The sequence below is a fragment of the Camelus dromedarius genome, chromosome 13 (assembly GCF_036321535.1).
Source record: "Camelus dromedarius isolate mCamDro1 chromosome 13, mCamDro1.pat, whole genome shotgun sequence".
Classification (NCBI taxonomy): Eukaryota; Metazoa; Chordata; class Mammalia; order Artiodactyla; family Camelidae; genus Camelus; species Camelus dromedarius.
The window spans coordinates 10,091,334-10,114,409 of record NC_087448.1 but is presented as its reverse complement, the minus strand read 5'-3'; the positions used below and the strand labels follow the sequence as shown (position 1 = coordinate 10,114,409).

General features: G+C 42.3%; 1 protein-coding gene across 13 annotated transcripts in view; it reads right to left on the bottom strand.

Annotated features, from left to right (window-relative positions):
- Positions 1-8,186: 8,186 nt before the first annotated feature.
- The window catches only part of DOCK9 (dedicator of cytokinesis 9), a 256,366-nt gene continuing 241,476 nt past the window's right edge, over positions 8,187-23,076 (bottom strand). For 9 of the 13 annotated variants that reach the window (XM_031466259.2, XM_064493006.1, XM_031466265.2 and 6 more), the window contains exons 47-53: positions 22,361-22,474; positions 20,611-20,757; positions 19,236-19,446; positions 14,570-14,760; positions 11,711-11,811; positions 11,438-11,576; positions 8,187-9,463 (exon numbers count right to left, since the gene is read on the bottom strand). In XM_031466259.2, the coding sequence (XP_031322119.1) occupies positions 9,341-9,463; positions 11,438-11,576; positions 11,711-11,811; positions 14,570-14,760; positions 19,236-19,446; positions 20,611-20,757; positions 22,361-22,474 (1,026 nt within the window). In that variant the 3' untranslated portion in view covers positions 8,187-9,340. Of the gene's footprint in view, positions 9,464-11,437; positions 11,577-11,710; positions 11,812-14,569; positions 14,761-19,235; positions 19,447-20,610; positions 20,758-21,652; positions 21,689-22,140; positions 22,147-22,360; positions 22,475-23,076 lie in introns of all 13 variants that reach the window. The other 4 variants (XM_064493012.1, XM_064493011.1, XM_064493013.1 and 1 more) reach the window with 2 other exon arrangements.

Here is a 23,076-nt window from a genome sequence, read left to right as displayed (position 1 = left end):
AGGTGTCCAGGTATTTGGCTAAACATTATTCTGGGTGTTTCTCCAAGGGTGTTTTTGGATGAGGTTAACATTCAAGTCAGTAGTCTGAGGAAAGCAGGTTGCCCTCCCTCATGGGGAGGGCCTCGCCAAATCAGTTGAAGGCCCAAACAGTACAAAAGGTTGGTCTTCCCCCAAGTAAGACAGCATACTTCCTGCCCGAAAGCCTGCCAACAAGGACATCAGCTTCTCTGTCCCCCACCCTGCCTTTGGACTCGAAATGAAGCATCAGCTCTTCCTGGGTCTCAGCCTGCTGGCCTTCAGACCAGAACTACAGCAGAGGCCTTCCCAGGTCTCCTGCTTCTGACTCACTCTGCAGACCTTGGGATTCACTGGCTTCCATAATCATGTGAGCCAATTCCTCACAATAATTCTTCATACATACATATACACACATACACACATGCGTGCCCACTTTTAGTGGTTCTGTTTCTCTGGAGAACCTGACCAATAAAACAGGTGACCGCCTCCAGCACAACTGTAGGTGCCACCACCCAAATCTCGACCAGTGGGTCTGCATTCCAGCAAACTCTGACACCAACTTTAAGGAACTATTGTAACCATTGTTCATGTGGTTCAGAACAAGAGGAAGGCATTCCTCCTCAGCCTCCATGGTCCCCCTTTAATGCATGGTAGGAGATGGTAGGGCCTTATCCCTGACTTGTAGAGGGAGGGACAGAGACTTAACAATAAGCTTGCTCAAGTCGTGTGTGGACAAGGAGGGAGCAAGCTACAGACATTGATGCCAAGACTCTTGCTCAATGTCTGTGCTGCATGACAAGCCCCCCAGACACCTGCTGGACGACGCTGGCCTCATACATACACAGGCTGGGCCAGTCTGGGGCGGGGTGACCCTCCCCTCTCAGTCAGTGTGCGTCTGCCCAGGTGGAGGAGGGGACCCCTGCACCTGTGCTCCCAGCTGCAGTCTTGACAGTGTATCAGCGCCACTAGTCCACACAGAACAGGGAGAGAAAGCAGGACAGAGGACGGGTCTCTAATGGACCAGTCCCCAGAGTGCCTTCTGTGGGACATTGGTCCTGGGTCACCCTACTGAGAAAAAAAACCTGAGTGCCTCAATCAATGAATTTGGGGAAATACTCCTTAGGAGAAACCTATCTTGGGAGCAAAATCCATAAAAAAGGCTCTAGAAGTACCGTAGGAATAATCTGCTTAACTTTATTTTACTAGACCTGTAAACCCTAGCCCTCATCTTTTTATTTTATTTCCCCATATTACCAATTAACATCCCACATCCTTTGGAATCAGTAATGTTCCACAGAACATGTGCAGGAAAACACTGGTCAAAACCATTATTGAGCAAGAATTAATATTGAATTTTCTTTTTCCTCATTTTAGCTGAGTCCTGATTAAAAAAAAAAAAAACATTTACTTAGAGCTTACCATAAGCCTGTCAGTGGTAAGTGCTTAACTCTGGTAATCCTCAGGACCACCGAGGTATTGGGAACCATCAGCACCCCCATTTTACAGACAAGACCGAGGCAAAGGAAAGTTAAGAAACTTGCCGGGTGTCAAACAGCTAGTAAGTGTAGACTGAACTAAGACACAGTTCACCTCTGGTAGCTTAATTCCCTTGTCTTTTTTCTAGTTGCTCAAATCCAAATAATACCATCAAGCTGCAGATTCTATAGTCCAAAGGGAACTGTAATTGGAGTATTTGTCAGAGAACTTTCAAATACCATCACTAATCCTAGAATGATGCTAAGTTTTAAAGGAGACAGAATAATGAGCTTTGCCCTTGCCCTCTTGCTATTTTTTTGGAGAGCAATTTGGTGAACCACCATGGTTTCACTTTTCTTTATACACTCCTGTACTGCCTGCATTTTCTGCAAGGTGCAGCTGTTATCTTTGCAAATAGGAAAAAAAATTTACAAAGTGCCCTGGGGTCCAGGTGGTGGTGAGGGGGAGGTGGACACGGGGAAGGACAAAGGGGATGGTCTCTGCCAAAATGAGGTGGTTATGTCCAAACCCTGGGGGCTGCACTGCTGTTCAGGCCTGTGCTGGAGATATCTAGAACAGATATCTCTGTCTTCTGGGGTGACATACCTGGACAGAGGAGATGGAGCTATCTGACAAATGGCACAGTCCCTCTGATGCCAAAAGGCCCCACATGGAGGGCAGACAGAGACCTCAGAAAGAGAACATGGATTTAGGGACTTCATGGTCTCTGGAAGTGGAGCACATGCAATTTGCTGGTTAGTTCCTAGTGAGCGCTAGTTGAAGTAATAGCGCTAAAGTACTAGTTTCCCACTGCTGCTGTAACAAATCACCGTAACTTAATGCTTTAAAACGACACAGATTTATTATCTCAGACTTCTGGAAGTCAGCAGTTTGAAATCAGTTTCACTGGGCTAAAGTCAAGGTGTTGGCAGGGCTGGTTCCTCCCAGAGTCTCCAGGAGAGAAGTCACTTCCTTGCCTTTTCCATCCTGGAAAAGCTGCCCACGTTCCTTGGTTCATGGCCCCTTCCTGCATCTTGCAAGTGCATCAATCCAATCTCTGCTTCAGTCATTACATCACTTTCTTCTCTGACTCTTACCCCTCCTGCATCTTTCTATCAGGACCACTGACTACATCAGCCTGCCCGGATAATCAAGAATGGTCTCCCACTCAGGAGACCTACCACTCCAAGGAACAGAGGCTGTTTCCTGTGAATACTAAGCAATGCAAGTGTTAAAGTACTAAAGATGTAATCTTGATCCCATCAGTTGGTGAAGAAGGAAATGGAAAAGATCAGCAATGATGACCAAGAGGATGGTGGGTTGGACAACAGGACTCACGGCCGAGTTCTCAGGCTGTCCCAAGGCCAGCATGACCCAGAAACTTGCTTGGTCAGATCGCACTGATCTGGTCGTAAACTAAACCAACACCAAGAGAATGAATGACAAACCTGCATCCAAATTCTGCCTGTGTTCATGGGGAACCTCTCCAGACTTGTCACAAGGAAATGGTGACAAGGAGAATGGGGACATGCATACAGCTAAGAGGGAGAAGACCACAGACTGATTCAGGGAAGGGCAACTTTGTTAATTTTCTAATCTTGTGAGACCAGCTTGCTGAAAGCAGCACACACTTCACTGAAACACTTGGCAGCATTTGTGTCCCCAACTCCAAGCAGAGTTGGGTCACTTTGAGTGTGGAGCTGGAGTGCCACATGCACTCTGCCTGATGCCCAGCTGCGGTCTTGGCTCAGACAACCCCATGAAAGGCAACAGAGACCCTCCCCACAGTAAGAGCACATGGCTGGACAGGAGCCAGGACCCGACAGGCAGCATGCAGCCTCGGGGATCCCTCGGGCTGCCTCTCACAGCCCCCACGTTCTTCTGACCCACCCCCTTTTTCATCCTTGGCAACCACTCGTCTGCTCTCTGTTTGTATAACTTTGTCACTTCAGGAACGCTATATGAATGGAATCGTACAGTAAGTCACCTTTTGGGATGGGCTCTTTCCACCCAGCATGGTCTGTGGAGTCATAGGTGTCGCGTGCACCTGTGGTTCCTGCCTGTCTGTTGCTGAGTAGCACATATGGCCCGGAGGCAGCACTCTGTTGAAGAGCTTCTAGGAGATTTCCAGTTTTGAGCTATTACATGTAAAGCTGCTGTGAACATGTGTGCACGGGCTGTTGTGTGGCTAAGTGTAGGCTCTCATGTCTCTGGGATGAATGCCTAGGAGCACAATCCCTGGGTCCCGTGGTCATCACTTACTCGGCTTCTTCAGGAAACTCCAAACTGTTTTTTTGCAGAACGTCTGCACCAATTAAATTTCCCACCAGCAATTTACCAGTGACTCGGTTTCTCCATATTGTCACCAGCATGTGGTGGTGTCACTATCCTCTCCAGCAACACATTTCCCCAAGTCTTTGCCCATGTTCTAATTGGATCGATTTTTTTTTTCACTGTTGAGTTTTGAGTGTTCTTTATATATTCTAGATACTACTGCTTTGTTGGATATATTGGTTTGCAAGTATTTTCTCCTGGTCTGTAGCTTGTATTTTCATTCTCATAACAGGGTCTTCTCACAGCTGAAGTCTTAACTTTTACTTTTTAAATTCAATGTGCCAATTTGTTCTTTTATGGGTCATGTTTTAGTTGTCAAGTCCAGGATCCCCAGTGGCCACCATGGGCAGGACTCTTGCTAGGTCAGCATGGATGGAAGTCCTGCCCTCTTCAGTCCTTTCCTGACACCACATTGGCAGGTGTGTGGGAGCCCTGCTCCAGCCTTGAGAGGGTGGGGGTCTAGCTCCCCACCTGGCCGCTGCTGCTGTGGGTGTGGGTGGGGCCGCAGGTTCTTCTGTGGTGTTGGCTTGAGTACAGCCATTACTGCCCCAGTTTTTCCTGTCTTGCTATGCTGCCTTTTTTACTTTCCTTTGGCTAGAAAACAGCTTCTGTTCCTTGATTTTTTTAAACTGTGGTTAAATATGGTAACATAAAAGTTACCATTTTATGTATGACTGAAGCATTGTGCTGTACTCCAGAAACTGACACAACATTGTAAACTGATTATACTTCAATAAAAAAAATACGAAAACCAACAAAAAACCAACCAAACAAACAAAAAGTTACCATGTTAAAGTGTATGTTCTGTGGCATTAATTCTATTCACATTATTGCACAGTCATCACATCACATTATTGCACCAGCCCCACAGCATTTTCACTGTGCCCAACTGAAACTCTGGACCAGTTAAACACTAACTCTCCATTTCCCATTCCTCCCTCACTCCTTCCAGGCCCTGGCAACCACCATTCTACTTTCTGTCTCTATAAATTTGACTGCTCTAGGAACTTATATAAGTGAAACCACACAGGATTTATTTTTTTGTGACTGGCTCGTTTCATTGAGCACATCCTCAAGGTTCATCCATGTTGTAGCAGGTGTCAGAATTTCCTTCCTTTAAAGGCTAAATAAATGTTATTGTACGTGTATACCACATTTTGTTAATCCATCCATCAGTGGACACTTGGGTTGCTTCCATCATTTGGCTATTGTGAATTATGCTGCTGTGATCATCGGTGTACAAATATCTGTTCAAGTCTCTACTTTCAACTCTTTTGGGCATATCCCCCCAAAATAGAACTGCTAGATCCAGTGGTAAATCTACGTTTAATTTTTGAGGAACTACCATATCATCTTCCACAAGAGCTGCACAATTTTACATTCTTACCAACAATGCACAAGGGTTCCAATTTCTTCACATCCTTACCAAAACTTTTTTTGATAATAGCTATAATAATGGGTGCGAAGTGGTATTGATTTTGGGGGGGGGGTCTTTCCTTGTAGTTATTTCCATGTTGCTGGCTTCTTCACCTCCAAATATGGGATATATGAGGCAAAGAAAGCCGGGGAACTTACCCACTGTATTGTTCTTTGGGTCCCAAGGTCCCTAGCTGGTCTTCTTTCTTCACTTTACTGTTCAGAGTCTTCTTACGTTTGTTTGTTTTTTTCATGTATAACGTCCAGGGGTTTTAGTTGTATTTAGCACATTATTCCACTTTTCTTTATCTTGTGCTTTTAACTTATGGTATCTTGACAGAACAGAGATATTAATTCCTTTTTGTAGCTACATAGTACTCCACTCTGTGCATGTACAAAAATGTGCAAATGATCCTGTTGATGGAAATAAAAAATTTTTTTGATTGAATACCATCAGTTGAATGTGTCATTCATTCATCATTGAAATACCATCAGTTACAATGTGTCAATTTCTGGTGTACAGCACAATGTCCCAGTCATGTATATACATACATATATTTTCATATTCTTTTTCATTGAAGATTATAAGATATTGAACATAGTTCCCTGTGCTATACAGCAGAAATTTAAAAAAAAATCTATTTTTATATATAGTGGCTAACATTTGCAAATCTCAAACTCCCAAATTTATCCCTTCCCATCCCATTTTCCTGGTAACCATAAGATTGTTTACTATGTCTGCGAGTCTGTTTCTGTTTTGTAGATGAGTTCAGTGTCCTTTTCTTTCTTTTCTTTTTTTTTTAAGATTCCACATGAGTGATATCATATTACCATGTTTTTCTTTCTCTTTCTGGCTTACTTCACTTGTAATGACGATCTCTAGGTCCATCCATGTTGCTGCAAATGGCATTATTTTATTCTTTTTTATGGCTGAGTAGTATTCTATCATGTAAATATACCACAACTTCTTTATCCACTCATCTGTCGATGGACATTTAGGTTGCTTCCATGTCTTGGCTATTGTATATAGTGCTGCTATGAACACTGAGGTGCATGTATCTTTTCAAATTAGAGTTTCCTCCGGATGTATGCCCAGAAGTGGGATTGCTGAATCATACAGTAAGTCTTAAATAGAGTTTTAATGCCAAGGTTACTTCAAAACAATTTTCCCAAAGAAGGAATAGGAAGTTTCTGTTTAATGGGTACAGAGTTTCTGTTTGGGGAGATGAAAAAATTCTGTGGATAAATGATGGTGATGGTTGTACACAATGCAAATGTACTTAGTGCTACTGAGCTGTACATTTAAAAATGGTTAAAATGGTAAACTGCATGTTATGAATATTTTATTTCAATAAAAAAAGAATAAGATCTATGCCAGTGGGGAGGGTATAGCTCAGCGGCAGAGCACCTGCTTAGCATGCACGAGGCTGTGGGTTTAACCTCCAGTACCTCCATTTAAAAAAAAAATGAAAAAAAAGTAAAAGCTGATTACCTCCCCTCCACACTCACGTACAAAAAGATCTATGGAAAACATTAAAACATTTACTGAAAAATAGTGATAAACATTTCTCAATGTTAAAAAACCCATCTTTTTTCCAAACTGCTACTTTAATGTGTAACTTTATATCAAAACTAAAATTTTATACAGAAACCAAATGAAGTTTTTAATTGATGTGAATGTGTTTCAGTGCAGGGTCAAAAGATGTCTTCAACTTAGGGATGACCCCTTTCTCTACTGTTGTACTTAATGAAGCTGGTCACCTTCCAGACTGAATCTTATCTGACATGACATCTGTATAAATTACTTCCCAAGTTTAACCATGAGATAGCAAGTTAGCTCTCTCTAGACTTATATTTATCTAACTATATGATGACTTGAATTTTATGGCTTCTGAATGAAGCATTTATGACTAGGAAATCCAGCTCAGTTGACAAAGGAGACAAACTCTTGGACCCATCCCTGCTGATGTCAGAGTTTATTACCCAGGGCTGGGATGGCAGAAACTCAGGGCAAATCTCGATAGAGAATGTTCTCGAGCCCCAAGTCTGGACCCACTAATAAGTGGGCTGCAGATGGCTGAGCGTCATTCTTGTGTCTTCTTCATGACCTTGTCTCCACCTGTAAATTCAGCCTTACCCACTGACGGACAATGTCCCAAAGATGCTGAAAGATCCTTGGCATCTGGATGCTCAGGACGTACACAGTATCATGCTTCCTTTCCTCAAATGGTTATGAAAAAAGCAGCCTTCAAAACCCTTTAAGTAGGAAAAACGGCTATTTCATTTCCTGTGGAAAGACTCCTCTTCCTTCCAACGCTGGAACTGTCTGGGGCTGAGTGACAAGGAACTGACTCACCTGCTGGGGCACAGGGCACACCAGAGGCAGGACCAGTACCTGCAGTCTGAGCCATCGCTTGACTCGGGTTCGGGGTCTGTGATGGTGGAGTGCACAGGGAGTGTGTGCACACCTGGCCCCTGATGCACTGCTGAGAGGTGACCTCCTTGCCCTGGGGCAGTCACCTCAAAGGCCAGCAGAGAGATCATCAAGATGGAAGCCTTGATATAGTTGAAGAGGTAAAGACAGAGGTATCACGAGACTACGCGGACTTGTGAACAATAAATAGAATTCAGAGCCAGACACCAGCGCAACAAAGCATCTATCCGAGCCCTCTGGAAGACCCAGCCCCTAGACCTGCCTCTTAAAACACAAACCACAGAAACTTACCCAAAGGTGGAGAAACGGGTATGAGTCCCCACTTACCCAACCTCAGCTTCAACAATTATCAACATTTGCTAATTTTGTTTCATCTACCTATCCTCTTCTTCCCCCTCAAGTATTTTAAAGCAAATTTCATATACCACATTATTTTACCCCCAAAATTTCAATATCCTTCCCCTCTTAGGACTGTCAAACAATAAATACCCAATACTCACTACAAGAAAATCAGCAATGTTATTTTTAATACAGACGTGGTACAGAATGTTTAATTACAGCAGGGCAGAGATTCTAGTTAAATAAAATTAAAAACCTTTATTTTTCCCAAATATAAAATTACTAAATTAATGTCTGAAAAGAAAATATAACATGGTGAAAGCTTTAAATGACACCACTATTCACCACAAGACTTAAGATTTACCAATGACAAACTCCACCATTTTGGCAAAAGGATGAAATTTTTAAAACAGTTTATAAACTTAACACAGCAAAGACTGTATACATCTTCATATTGCACTTTTTATTTACAAGAATAAAACAGTAAAGTCAAGTGTATTGCATATACTAAGAACAGCACAAATCCGTCACAATTGAACTTTATGCAGAAGCTGATGTGAGCATTAAAAATGTAGAAATGTCATACGTGTATGTACACAACGCCAAGACTGTATCAACAAACTCTATGTACATAACAGCATACTGGACTACTTTAAATTTTTAGCATAGTCGTGTTTATTAATACAGGCCTTTGGTTCTAAACTGCTGGACTAGTTTTAAGCTCACATAGTTTCTGAGGCTTTCATATTTTTTTAGTGCAAGTTAGATGAGTATAAAAGCACTAAACCTCCCAGTTCACTGGTACAAAATTACAATGGTCAGTCCCTTTAGGTCATCAAAAACTAGTCACAAAAATAGTTCTTGTATTCAACCTGAATGTGCCACAGGAAAAAAAAAATATTTTCAAGATTCTCCAGCTTAGCCTAAAGGCAAAAAGTTACCCCGGCCTCAATTTCAGTGCCACATACATTCCAGAACACTTGTTTTCTCCAGGCCATTTATTTTTAATACTACTTTGTAAGGAAGAATAAAATGTAACCCCAGCTTAAGACTGTCCGCCACACATGTCTGGTAAGACATAATGAAAATGCTGAATATTGCCAGTGAGATTTAAAAAAATACATATACCCTCTTATGACTCCTCTAGAAAATCTGCTATGAAATAACATGGTTCTTTATTTCCCTTTTCTTCGGTTTCCCTCGACGACTTCTCCTTGTGCTTGGTCTCCCCTGTGTCTTGCATGAGCCTAGTGATTGGCTTTGGAAATCATCCTGAGTTTGCAAATGACAAAGCAAGTCCCCACACTTGGTCCATGAGGCGAATCACACCACGGAGGATGAGCTGGTCATGCCGTGAACCATCGTGCTTGTTGGAGTCCCACTGATGGCATTGAAGATGTGCAGGGAATTCGGTAAAACGCTCGTCTTCTCCTCCAGGGGGCAAATCTCAAGGCACAGAAACACAACATTACCCAAGTGTAATGCCCTGAACGATACTCCTCGTAACTTATCATCCACTGGCCACTGTCACTGAGAATGATGGTGCCCTCAGATAGCCTGGCTCTGGCGGTTTGCAGAGGGAGTGTGTCAGCTCATCTAATAAACACCTTTTTCAGAACAGGACTTTAAAAAGAAAGTCAAGAACAACATGTTTTGTTTCCTTTACAAGTTAGGGAATGGAGAGCCTTTCAGACTCACCAGATTATAAAGCACCTTGAAGACTCTTCTACACATACTTGACGGGGACACGACATGGACATGTCCCTTGGGAAAGTCTTTTTTAAATGAATCTGGAGCATCTGTGTTCTCTACTAGATCCTTTTCTCAGGGTCTTACAGATTCTTACAGGTCTTTCCATCCTAGGAGAGACAGAGGGGCTGCCTGTCCAACCCTGAACAAGTCTCTCGCACACTCAGTAACGCAGGAAAGAATTCTCAGTGCAAGACTGGACCTGTTGCCAGATGGAAACTGAGAAGAACATGCACACTCAGAGGTTCCCCTGGAAAAACCAAAAGCAAGGCTGCTCCAGGTCATGACCCCTTCTGCTGAAGGGCTCAAAGAACTTTAATCTTCATAGTTGTTGAGATTATGGAAAGTTCAGGTGCAATTTAGAGCGCAGCACTGCATTGTGTCCATACAATCTGGGAGTTTATTTGAATACTTTCAGCCCATCATTTTTTCCTACTTTCATCTTTTCCAGTGCCAAATGCTGGCACCCTCTGATCAAGCTCACCATCCTAGAGGAATATGGAGGCCCGTAGAAAAGACCTTTCTCCAAAATCTTGTTCCTGTGAGACACTTCCTTTCTGCTCAGTTATTCACATATTTATTTCTTTAATCATTTCCATCTTTTTCTCCTACTTTTCTAAATGCCCAAGAGAGGGCTGCCTTCTTCTGTACATGCACTGTCACTATGCCTAGGTCTGCAGGTGCCCAAACTCAGAAATAACTTTACGTGAGCCAGTTATCAAGATCCAGAGAAATAAAATTTAAAAATGACATTACCATCCCATCTGCGCGTGTTAGCATGGAGGAAAAAAAAAGCAAGTTAAAGCTGAGACATTTACGTTCATTTCCTGCAACAGAAACTTCTCAATTAAATCACCACATGCTATGTTAACTGACACAAATGGCCTTGGCTTCCATTTTGCAAGAGTGAAGGAAAATAATGTAGGTTTGGAACAGACAGAAGTAGTTATGTTATCAAGATACCATCACCAATTGTAAAGACTGACACCGTGACTCGGAAGAGGTCGCTGTGGTTGATGAAGAATGGACCCCTCAAAAGCAATAATGGGGAAGCTGCCCTGTGACATTCACTCAGTTGCTTGGGCAGCTGTCCCCTCTGATGACTGCCGAGCCCACATACGTAATCCTATCAGAAGGAATCCACACAGGAGAGCGGTGGGAGCAGTGTAATAAGGAAAGCTGCCCATAAGGACAGGAATATAGAAGCAGCCTTGAGAAATCCACGGGGGCACTCAGGTCAGCTATGAACAGTCAAAACTGAACAACCTTCCTTTGTTAAATGGCAAAAGACATTTAATGCAACAGACAGTTCCTTAAACCAGGCTGGTAAACCTGGTTTTTTCAAAGGATTGGGTGAATAAAGAAACTTCTAGGAACAGCATTGGTATTTTTTTTTTTTTAATGTGGGTTGTTTCTGAGCTAGACTGAGCCATGAAGAAGAGGAGGGGGCTGCTCTCCTCTGGTCACATTAAACAATGACAGGTGGGCAAGCTGCTAGCCAGTCCCCAGGCACCTGTGGGTAGAAAGTAGCAGCAGTGTAGCATGCTACATTATTCACCAGAGAGCAAAATTCTGGAAGGGTGTCAGAGGGCGTAGGCCGAAAGAGGGTGCACTTGAGACCCAACGGCTGCGCGCTCTCTAAAATGAGAAGACCCCCAGCGTGGCACTTACCTGCTCGTGCATGATTTCCGAAAGCTCTTTTGCCATTTCCCTGTAGTTGGCCTTCATTTCTTCCTGGTACTCTAACTGGTCCTCTTTGATTAACCGTTCATTTACCGCCAAGGCTTGACCGCAAGCTTCCACAAATTGCCTGAAATGGTGCGGGAGAGGGAAATCAAGGCGTGTCCAAGAACACAGAAAGAGTCCAAGGGGTGGTATCTCTTCCTTGAATGAGCACAGAAATGATTAATACTTGAAGAGAAAGACATTTCCAGTGTGCCTTACCTGAAAACTTCCTTAAGCAACTTCACTTTATTGTCAGGATATCTTTTTGTGTTTGTGTCATCTAAGAAAGCTCGGGCATATGCCAGTGGACCAGCATTGACCTAGACAAAGAACAAAGATTTTAAATTGAAGTTATGAAGAAAATAGTCATGATCACTGAGTTCATTTCCGTTGGCATTTGCTAAAAATGCTGTGCGAGTGAGTTAGTCATGACCTCTGCCCTCCAGGAACTTAGGACCCAAAGAGAAAACCATGAATAAAGCTCATGTGGTTATAAGCTATTTGACTTTATCATCTCAGTCATCCTCAAAGCACTTGAGATGATGGTTTATTTTATGCAATAAGAATCAATGCTTGAAAAACTTCAGGACCTGTTCAAGGTCAATCAGCCAATAAGCAAAACAACTGAGATCAGCGCCCAAGTCTTCCAACTGGTATTTGTGCTGCACTACAATGAGCTAAGAGGTCAATCTGGGGAGTTCAATGAAAACTGAAAAGTACAGTATATGGAACAGTTTAAAAACCCAAGTGTTCACCAAGTGGAACCACGTAGACAGCCATGGACAAGCTGATTTGCTGTCTTCCAATGAACCAATCATCTGAGGTGGGCCAGAAGGCCAAAGACTCGGGACATTTAGCCACAGGATGAGTGAATCAGAACCCCATATCTCTCTTCCAATTAGCCAAGAAGAGTTCTCTGAGGTTGGGTAAGTCAGGAAATGTGGGAGTGTGGAGAGAAAGAAGGTGAGACACACTGGGTGGGAACGAGAAAGTTCCGGGCACCTGAGGCAGTTTGGGAAGGTCTGGGCCATGTGATTATGGCATGGTTTTTCCTGGGAGATCTAGTGGGCTTGGAAGGTAATGGGTAGGAAGGGCTGTCTGTCTTCCTGGTCCTTGGTGTGGAGGACTTTCACAGTAACAGTTGGGGAACTGAGCTGTGAACTGAACTCACACCAGAGGTGGGGAGACAGAGGGGCACAGTGGTTACAGGTGGGCCCTCTGAGACAGGAACAACTAGCTAACCCTCTGTGACAATTGCGTATGTCACTGGGTAAGTGTAGGGAGCTATGTTAATAACCTAAAGATGACCCAAATGAACATTCATCCAAAATGATACAGATGCTCAGTTTTAAGAAGAACTGAAAAGGAGAAGCTGATGGCTTGATAAAGTCTGACATAACAAGACTTGATAAAGTCTGACATAACAAGATCCTGGAGTGGAGTGCAGAGCCACAAAGCCACCCTGATGGCTCTACCCTGTACAGTAGCATCCCCAGAGAGTCTCTTGGTGGAAGAATTGAAGAAATACACAAATAAAATAACAAAGTTCATTTCTCCTGACTCCAACTCTGTTGTTACTCTAGAGGGTACACATGTATAAACTTAATCTCCTCATTTCATTATGGAATTCTTTGCTTTTAAAGATGATCAGGCATTTATAAAACTCTAAGGTCACTGTCAAATGGCCGGGCACATTTTGCCCTTTAGAAAGCTCATCCTGTCCAGTCTCACCCTTTACTGGCACACACACCCCTCCATTGGCCTTCAGACAGAGGCTGGATGTTCCCAGGCCAGGCCACATTACTGAGTGGTTTTGGTTTTAGTTGCAGAATACTGTGGCCTCTGGCCCGTTACGTACTCACGCACATTGCCGGAGTATTTTATCACATTCACTTGATAATTTATTTTGGCACATAAGTCTTTGGGGCCATAAGAGAAGAGGTTGAAAACATCTGTAAATACTTCTGTGGTGAATGACATTTAGAAAAATGGGAGGTAACAGCTTAGCATGGATCTGGCAAAAAGTTGACAAAAACTGATTTCACAAAATGAAACCGCTATATTGCAATCTACATGTAACTTTCATGAACATACACACCCTTCTTGAAAGAGAAAAGAATTAGATAGAGGAATACACACACACATACAGCAGGTGCTAGAATTATGTATATAAACTTAAAAACAGCAATAAAGCAAGAAGCATACTGGTCACCAGAGGGAGCAATTTAACATCTACTAATTTCTTAGGAAACCATATAAGTAAAATACCTTAAAAAAAAAAAAAACCCTTATGATTGAAGTGTACTATACAAACATAAAAGTGCATATATTGTAAGTGTATAACTTGATAAATTTTCACAAACTGAACATATTTGTGTAATCAGCACCTAAATCTAGGATGACTTTATCCATAAATGGTACACATCATTCAAATTGCTATAGGAAAGAAATGTCTTGACCCCTACCAAATGCAAAATCAATTCAGATGGACTGTAGACCTACATAGGAACCCAAACACAGAAGAACATCTCTGAAACAGATTTCTTAAAGAGGACACACATACACACACACACAATATTACTAGTAAAGAAAAAATTTTCATTGGGCTATATTAAAATGAAGAATTTCATTAATCAAAAGATGCTACTAAGAGAGTGAAACTTAAAAGCAATTTTTCAGATATAATTTTCATAGAAATCAGAAAACAATAGTTTTGTATGAAAACCTAGGGTTATCCACACTTCTTTTACATTTGAGAGTCTTGATGCTTCTAATTAAGCACCTAGAATTCCCTAAATTACAGAAAAACCAGGTTGTTTGGAGTGCCGTCCCCTGCCCGGGGCACACAGCTTCCTGAGAATGACACATTTGGAGGTTGGGGTGGAGAGACCCTAAGGCTACTGCAGGCTTTGGAATCAGGAGGAACCACACATCAGGGGAGGTCCCAGGACTGACAGGTAAAGCCAGGGATCTATACCAGCCCTGCCCTTGCTGGTGTGAGCCATCTGAAGTTCCCAAGGTCTAAAGGAGCGTTCCCTCTGCTGCCCCGTGGTTTGCGCTGTGGGACGCCTGGCTCACCTGGACGCTCACACTGCCCTGGAGCTTGAGCTGCAGTTTGATCATGTCCACCTCGGCCGAGGAGCACAGCTGCCGGAGCTCGGCTACCTTCTTACTCATCTCGTCGATGGCCACCTCGATGGGGTTCAGGTCCGTGTGGTGCTGGTACATGACGGGGATCCGCTTCTTCACGTATGGGAAGCAGTGTATTGCTGTGGAGGAACAGGTCCCGGAATTACTGCACACCCTGCATGTAATCCACACGTTCTGAGCCAGTCCTGTCTGACAGGAAAGGAACCCAAAGCTTGCCCAGGTCACATGCCAGTATTTCGTGGAACCAGAATACTGTGTCTTCCTTGATCGTTGTGTGTGTTTAATGACAGGGCATCATATAAAGTCAAGAGAGCTGGGTCCCTGTTAACCTTTAATGTGAGAAGTCTGTCTTTGAAGAAATCACTTTATCATTCCCTGCTCAATGCTCTCATTCATAAATGCCCTGCTGTCCTGGGAATCTGTGAGAGCTGAGTGTGGTAGTAGGTATAAGAGGTCCTGAGTACCTGCTTGTGATGGCGACTGGAGTCTAAAAGAGCCAAGGCAGAGGTGTAATGATACAGAAAACTCAGAGTCCGTCCATGAGCTGACCAGGTCCATGTGACCTGGGACTCCCCTCTCCCTGCCTTCCTTGCTGGCGTCGTATCTCCTCTCACTGGGCTCACTTGGCTCCAGCCATGCTGGCCTGCTGGGCACAGGGAGCCCTGGCCTGGCCTTTGCCCTGACAGCTCCTTCTCCCTGCAGATGTTTGCATGGCCCACATCATCACCTCCTTCAAGTCCAGACTCAAACATCACTTCCTCAATGAAGCCTACCCTGGTCACATCATTTAAACTGCAACCCACCCCCTTCAACCCCAAACTTCCAATCCCCCCTTGCTCTTGTCCACAACACGTATTACCTTCCGACACAGAAACATTCACCTATTATATTTGCTGCTTGTCATCTGTCTCCTCCTGCTAGAATCTAAGTTGCACAAGCCAGAGAGCTTTGTTTTGTTGATACGCCAAGCTGGAACATCGCCTGTGCTCGATTAATTTTGTTGAATTAAAGAATGTATTACCACCCAAATGGTTCAATGGAAAAGCAAACTGGCCTGGAAGGTGGAAAGTTAGGTGGTAGATTGAGCGAACCATCACATTACTAACCAATGGCCCACACCAGCGATCTGCAGCCCTTGAGCAGGAGGATGAGAAGAAATGGCTGAGAAGTGTGGGTGGGTGTGCAGTCTGGTCAGACTGAATATGGGAGAATACTTCCAACCTGAGCGGGAGTCTGGATATGATTTGGAAGCCTCTGGAATAGTGACTGGGAAGAAACTCCATGAGATGAATTCCATGAAAAAAGGACACAGGGGATCATATTGGGGGGCAGGCTCAGAAATTTACACCAGAGGGCCTAGAGGGTGATTATTAGGTTTTCCAAGTGATCCCACAATTGCAGCCAAGTGACTGAATTATTCAGGAAAGGGAGGCTTTCTGGGTTCAGAGGGCAAGGGAGGGCTGGGGTTTCTCCGTAACTCAGAAGGCCAAAGGTCAGCTCTGAAGAAATACAATGGAAGAAGAACCTAAGGGCTTAATAACACAAGAGAAAACTCTCAAGTTCAAAGTCTTCAGAATATCCTGGTCTGCATGTCTTTAACTGATGGTTGATAAAGTTTACAGGCTTTGAATAGCATTTTTATAACTCTCTAAATCTTTACACTGACCAACAACTATCCTTTTGAAATTTTGAGATCTTTCAGGGCAAACCCTGTGCCTCTGTTGGGTGTTTTGGCCCCCTTTTGCTCCTCATTGACCTCAAAAGGCAAGGAGCCCAACAGTGGGTGAGATGTAGCAAAGTGAAGTACATTCTTTCCCCTCCTGGGAAATTACAAAATTACAGGATTTTGTAAAGAATTATAAAATTCTTTAACATGAGATGGATAATACAACTCTCCTTTTACAGATGAGAAAACTAAGGCACAGAGAGGTTAAAATGACCAGCCCAAGGTCACACAGGGAGGATGGGCTCTGCACTGCCCACACTTCTCAAGGTGGTTATTTCCCGAGTCAGCAGCCCGTGTATCTACTTCATCTCTCTTTGCAGTGGGGTTACTCCTTGTCCCCTCTGCTCTGGCAGGTCTAGAGCTTTGTTCTTGTCCTTTAATTTAAGATATTTCTGTGACAAAATGGGAAACTGGCCAGGGAAAACACCCCATGGTAACTGTTCATGAATCAGTATGCTACCTGAGGGGAATAATCCTAATAAAAAATCCTGACTTTGACTCATCAGTGATCTAGGTTTATTTCAATCAGCAGTTCTCAAACTTGAGTGGCACCAGAATCACTTGGAAGACTTTGTTAAACACCACCAGCTGGGCCTCACCCCCAGAGTTCCTGACTCAGGAAGTCTGGGTGGAGCCACAGAATCTGCATTTCTAACAACTCTCGGGGGATGCTGATGCTGCAGACCAGGTACAACCTTTGGTAAGCACTGATCTGAGGTCATCACAGCTGTGGAGATAAACATGTAAGCTGGTAATTCTCATAAAGTGACTCCATCTAGAAGTGGTTTTTCACTTGAAAAAAACTTGCTACTGTGTCCATTAGAAAAATAATTCATTTACATATGGGGAGGGGCTGATGTTTTCCAGGACAATATTATTTGTGCTTTACATATTACCTTATTATTCTAAAAGCAAGAGTGGAGACTCTTTCTTTAAAAAAATAGAGTTCGGGGTTTTTTTTTTTCAATTTTAGCTTTTATCTCAGTTCAATCATAGGACGAGGGAAAAACCCTCCACAATATGCTGTTCTGACCTATTTTATAGTGAACCATGTTCTTTCTTTGGTTAACAGCTTTAACCGAGTCATGAATCACACGCCACCCATTTAATGGTAAACCAGAAAGAGAAAGAAAAACACCACATGATATCACTTATATGTGGAATCTAAAAAAAAGGGGACACAAATGAACTTATTTACGAAACAGAGACAGACTTACAAACAGAAAACAAACTTATGGTTACCAGCTAGGTGGGAGAAAAGGAGTGAGGAGGATAAATTGGAGGTTCGAGATTTGCAGTTACACACTACTGTATATAAAACAGGTAAGTCACAACATCGTAAAATGACTATAACTCAATAAAAAAAAGTTAAAAAAAACCCAGATAAACTACAAGGTCCTATTGTACAGCACAGGGAACTATATTCAATGCCTTGTAATGGCCGATAATGAAAAAGAATATGAAAAGAAACATATACATATGTATAAATAAATCACTATGCTGTATACCAGAAATGAACACAACATTGTAAATTGACTATACTTCAATTAAAAAAAAATAAAGAAAAAAAGAAAAATAAAGGAAGAGGAGGATTTGAAGACATGTATTGAGTTTGTGGTGTTTAAGGGGCACGCAGGGGAGGTGTCCTGGCCTGAAGCTCAGAAGGCTCTGAGGAAGTGGCAGCTGAAACTCCAGGAACAGATTTAAAGCTACCCAGGAAGAGAGCAGAGTGTGATGCAAGCTGAAGAATGCCAAGATTTGAGAAATGGGCAAAGGTAGGGCAACCCACAAAGCCTCCGGTTAGGCACGTGCATATCTGCGTGGACAAGAAACAGCTTGGCATCACCCTGCATACTGTCTATCAACAAATTTCATACGGGCAAATAAAAAAAAAAAGTGTAGAATTCAATGGTGAGAGCGGAGCCTCACCTGAAATGCTCCATCCTCACAGCCCCTTTCACTAATTATTATAATGTTCCCCATTATCACCCAGGCGGAACACATGACAACACTGACTCCTGGACAAGCAATGGGCACTGTCCTGGTTCAACTTAACTCTGGCCGCTCTTTGAAAAATGTGCCTAAATAGTAGATATGGACACACCGGGAATTCTTAACAGCCTCACCACTGATCTTTAAGTCAAGAAAGCTGACCCTAACCTAAGAGAGATGGGGTCAAGCTCCCCACAAAAATCACTCCCAAGATGACTACACTTGTCAGGAACTGGGAGACGATGCCAAACAGAGTTCCAGGATGGGTTATCAATGGCTAAACAGTGACAAAGGATCAATTAAAACTCTGCCACAGCTGAATGTGCAGCCTCTGAATGCACTGAGCTTCCTGGGACCAGAGGCGCTCAAGCTGAGGCTGGCCCGCAACTCTCAGAGATGAGGTGGGAGGGACCCAGCCTCGTGTCTCGTTTATTCACTCCACCAAAAATCCTTGAGCAGACTCACACTGGGGCCTATGCAACAGAGATGTGTAAAGGGTCCCTTCCCATGAAGCAGATGCTGGATGGTGTGCAGGGGTTCCTGACCCGAGGGCCACAGGCCTAGAGTGGGATCCACATGGGTTTCAGAAAGTCTGTAAATCACCTGAAACTGTGTGGAGGAGATAAGGACACACTGTTCTCATCAGATTCTAAAAAGGGTAAATGATATGACCTACCGGACTGTGGCAGACAAAAACACAAACAGATAAATAGAAAAATGTCATGAGTCTTCAAAAGCATTAGATGCATGTTAAACTGAAATGGGTATGCAGGGAAAGTTAACTGAGCTGGAAGGGCCCTTCCAATTCTAGAAGCTTCTGGAACTCTCTGAAGAGCTCTTTACCCTGGTGTCGTGGCTGATGGCTGGGAGATGTACCTGTCAGGATGGTGCGCCGTTTGCATTGCTCCTCGACCCCGCCCTGCCTTTTCCCGGTCTGGGTGAAGGGCATCTCAAACATGAAGCGGCGTATGTTGTGAGACCTTTCAAACTCCGTTTTCCTCTCTTGCAATTCTTTTTCATCGAAGAATGGGACCACGTGAGTCACCTGGATATACGCATACTTGGAATCCAGATCCTTGGGGTTGACCTTTAAATGAATAAAGGAAACAGAAGAGGGGTGCTATTTGAAAGCCTCCTCCAAAGCTACACTGTGTTTTTCCACTTTATATTGGTAAAAGTTTTAGAAAATTTCAAGAAAACTGGAAAAAGAAAGTACAACGAACACTCACATACCTACCACTGAGAACAGTCACCACTACTTTGCTGTATTTGTTTGTTTGTGTCTGTACACACACACACACATACACACACGGACATGTAGACTTTTTTTTTAGCTGAAGCATTTCAAAGTAAGTGATTCACATCATGACACTTCAGCCAGCACCTCCCAAACATGAGGACATTCTCCTCTAGAACTAAAATTCATCATCATACCTAACAAAATCAACACTAATTTCCTAAAGCACCCAATATACCCAGTTTAGATTACCTTTCTCAAATGTCCCCAGAATGTTATTTATAACTATTTGCATTTGAACCAGAATCTAATCAACGATTTCATTTTACGTTTAGTTGTTATGTCTCTTTAGTCTTGTTTAATCTAGAAGAATTCCCCACTATTTTTTTTTTATGACATTGAATTTTTTGAAGATATGCTGGTTTTCTTCTGGAATGACTTCCCATCTGAATTTGTCTGATTATTTCTGAAACTGTAGTTCAGAAATAGATCTTCAAGAGAGCAGTATAGCAGAGGACAGCCACTTTAAGCAGAAAGTAGATACAGTTTGTAGGAAGTCGTTTGTAGTTCGTTCTACAAACATGCTGACCAGTTAGTTCATTCCTTGCTCTGTCTGCCTGTCTGTTCATTTGTCCATATATCAAACAACCGGTCAGAAAGTGTCAGGTAATAAGCCAGGCACAAGTGCAAACAGAACTTTGGACCCTATTCTTACAGAGTTTCTAAATAGCTGGACTAAAAACAGCATATTCTTTCAGACTTCAATTATTTTGTAAAAGAATATCTTTTTAAAATTATGAAATAAAAGTTTGCTTAATGAAAGCATTCTGGAAAGCACAGAAAGGTATTAAGAAGGAAAAAAAATACATTTGCCACTCAAGGCCAACCATTCTGAACTTTTTCCAGGTCTCCTTTTTTTGATACACATTTATAAATATATAATACATGATCATCAATCATACATAATCAAAACAATATTATATTGCTATGAAATGTTTCCAAGCATGGTCATACCTTGCCAGAATCCTGTATCATTTTGACGTTTTCAGAACCAAATTTATCTGAGTACAGTTTAAGGAGTCTCTGAGAAATTTCTGACAGAGGTGTGAGTTTGGGTTCCTTGTAAATATACTCCTTTCCGTCTTCATCTTCAAAGAATCCCTGTGACATACAGCACATTTAGAGCTATCCCCAAATATAAGCCCAAGGCTTACCACCCAGGAAGGGTTCTTTTGTTACCAGGATTAAAAAAAAGGGGGGGGGGAATGAATATAAAATAAAATCAGGCTTTCTGAATAGGAAGGAAAATGATAATAATGTGAAGTCTGGGTGCAAAGATAAAGGAAAAACACGAAACTGCAAACTCATTCAAGAATGCTGTCACTAAGTGTGGAGGGAAAGGAGAGATTGGAGATTCAAGACTGTGTTCTCTCAGTGACGTCTAAGGATGGGATTCAAGCCTGTTTCACATTCCCAAGGAGCAGAACTCACTAACACGTGACTCAGCAGCCTGCTGTTGGCCTCAAACACACACACATCCCTCCTTGACCTCTCCCGTTTACACGGATTTTATGGCATAAATGGAAGCAATCTGGTCTGGAGTAGGTTTGGCAAAAGTTATGTGAAGTTGGTATAAATTCTATTTTGCTTTACTGATGAGAAAAATATTTTATTTCTTTTTTTTTGAGAAAAATATTTTAAAATGTTGTAGGATAATACCAGAAAAAATTTTCATTATCACCAGTTGTCATCTGTTTCAATACAAATTACGTGTGAATACAGCAAGGCTTAGCATTGCATGGGAAGTGAAAAAGGTTGAAAATTAAAAAGCCCAGGTTGGAGTTAATATTTAAAATACATTTTTTTTAAAGTTTGTTTTGCACCTAAAATAAAAGAGAAAATGGTGCCAAAAAACAAAAAAACAACAACAACAAAAATCACATTGTATTAAAAAAAATGCAGGCTAACATGAAACAAAAAACACCCACATCAAACTAGGAGTTTAGATGCAGTAATTTCACTACATTATTGCTTTTTAAGCATTTACTGTAATTACCTCCACATCTGTTTCACTGTCTGTAAACTGGTATTGCTATAAAGTTGTAAGAGACAATAACAGAATAAATTGAAGGTTATATAATGCTCATAGAAAACCACATACCCTAAGTAAATGAATTATAATTCACACTATTTAATCATGTTAGAGACTTGGAGGTTAAACTTTCAGTTAAATTTAAATGAACCCTTTCCTACTGGGTTTCTGAAATATTACAAAGGTAAATCTACTTGCAGAGATATTATATTATAAAAGAAAGAGATACACAAGGACAAAGGAAACCAGAAAGTCTTAATTTTGGTTTAAAACATGCAGTATAGATGTGTAAGGGAACAGGTGATTTATTTCTGTAAATGGAATAAAATGTTAATTTTTTTTGGAGTTTCTAATGACTGGACAGATATACATACAGACTTGAAAAGGAAACTTGCAAACCACACTGAAGTACCAAAGATGCACCAAAGATGCTGCTAAGAGGGAGAACTTACCGCTGCCTTAAGAAAGTAATAAAGAAAAGACAGGAAGAAAGAAAAAAAAAAAAAAAAAAGCAGAAAGTTTACTACTGAGGAAGATAAGCATCATACTAAATATGACAAATTCATCAAATTAGCATTTATAGAAACAGGAAATTTAAAAATACAACTTTATAGAGTTTAAATGAGAATAAGGAGGACTTGGGTCAGCCTAGAGAACACAGAGGAGGCTCACCTGTCCAAAGAAGGCCACTCGGAAGTACGTCCCCAGGAGCCGGCGGCCGGTGTGCATGACCTCAGTCACTTTGCTGTAGGCTCGGTGCAGTGTGTCGTACAGATGGGCCAGCCTCTGGAAAGCACAACAAAACCCATTTCTCCCCACCTGTAACTAGGTGAATGAATTTTAAAATAACAATGAAATGAGATCATATAGGTAAAAATTCCTTGGATTTGAGTTAAAAAAAATGCATTTTGACTACACAACTGGTAGTGATCATTTTTCAGCTGGAACGTTTCCTATCCAAGGGGCCATCCTGCATATGGAGGACCCATCAGATTTTCACGGTGCAGTAAGCAAATTCTGTTTTCAAGTTAACATGGAATGCCAGAGGTGGTAAAGTCCTCTGGTGACGTTTTTCGTCTTTGCTTTTCCCACTCCATTCCTTAGCACATGCTAAGAGGAACTGGACAGTCTCCCCAAGCCAGGAAGGATGGAAGGGACACTGCTTTTCCAGGCAGGCAGAATAAGGAAGAGTTCTGAGGGAAAAGGCATGTGGTGATTATACAACTCAGTTCCTGGCAACCTTTCAAAAGTGCAGTGCCAGAATTCCCCACCCTTGTAGTTTGAGATTTGGGGTCTGTGTAGAGGGGGGCCTGTGTGTGCAGACACCTGATGGCTCTGAGGGTGGTGACCTCCAGTGCCATGTGGAGGGTCAAAGACCCCTTCCTCAT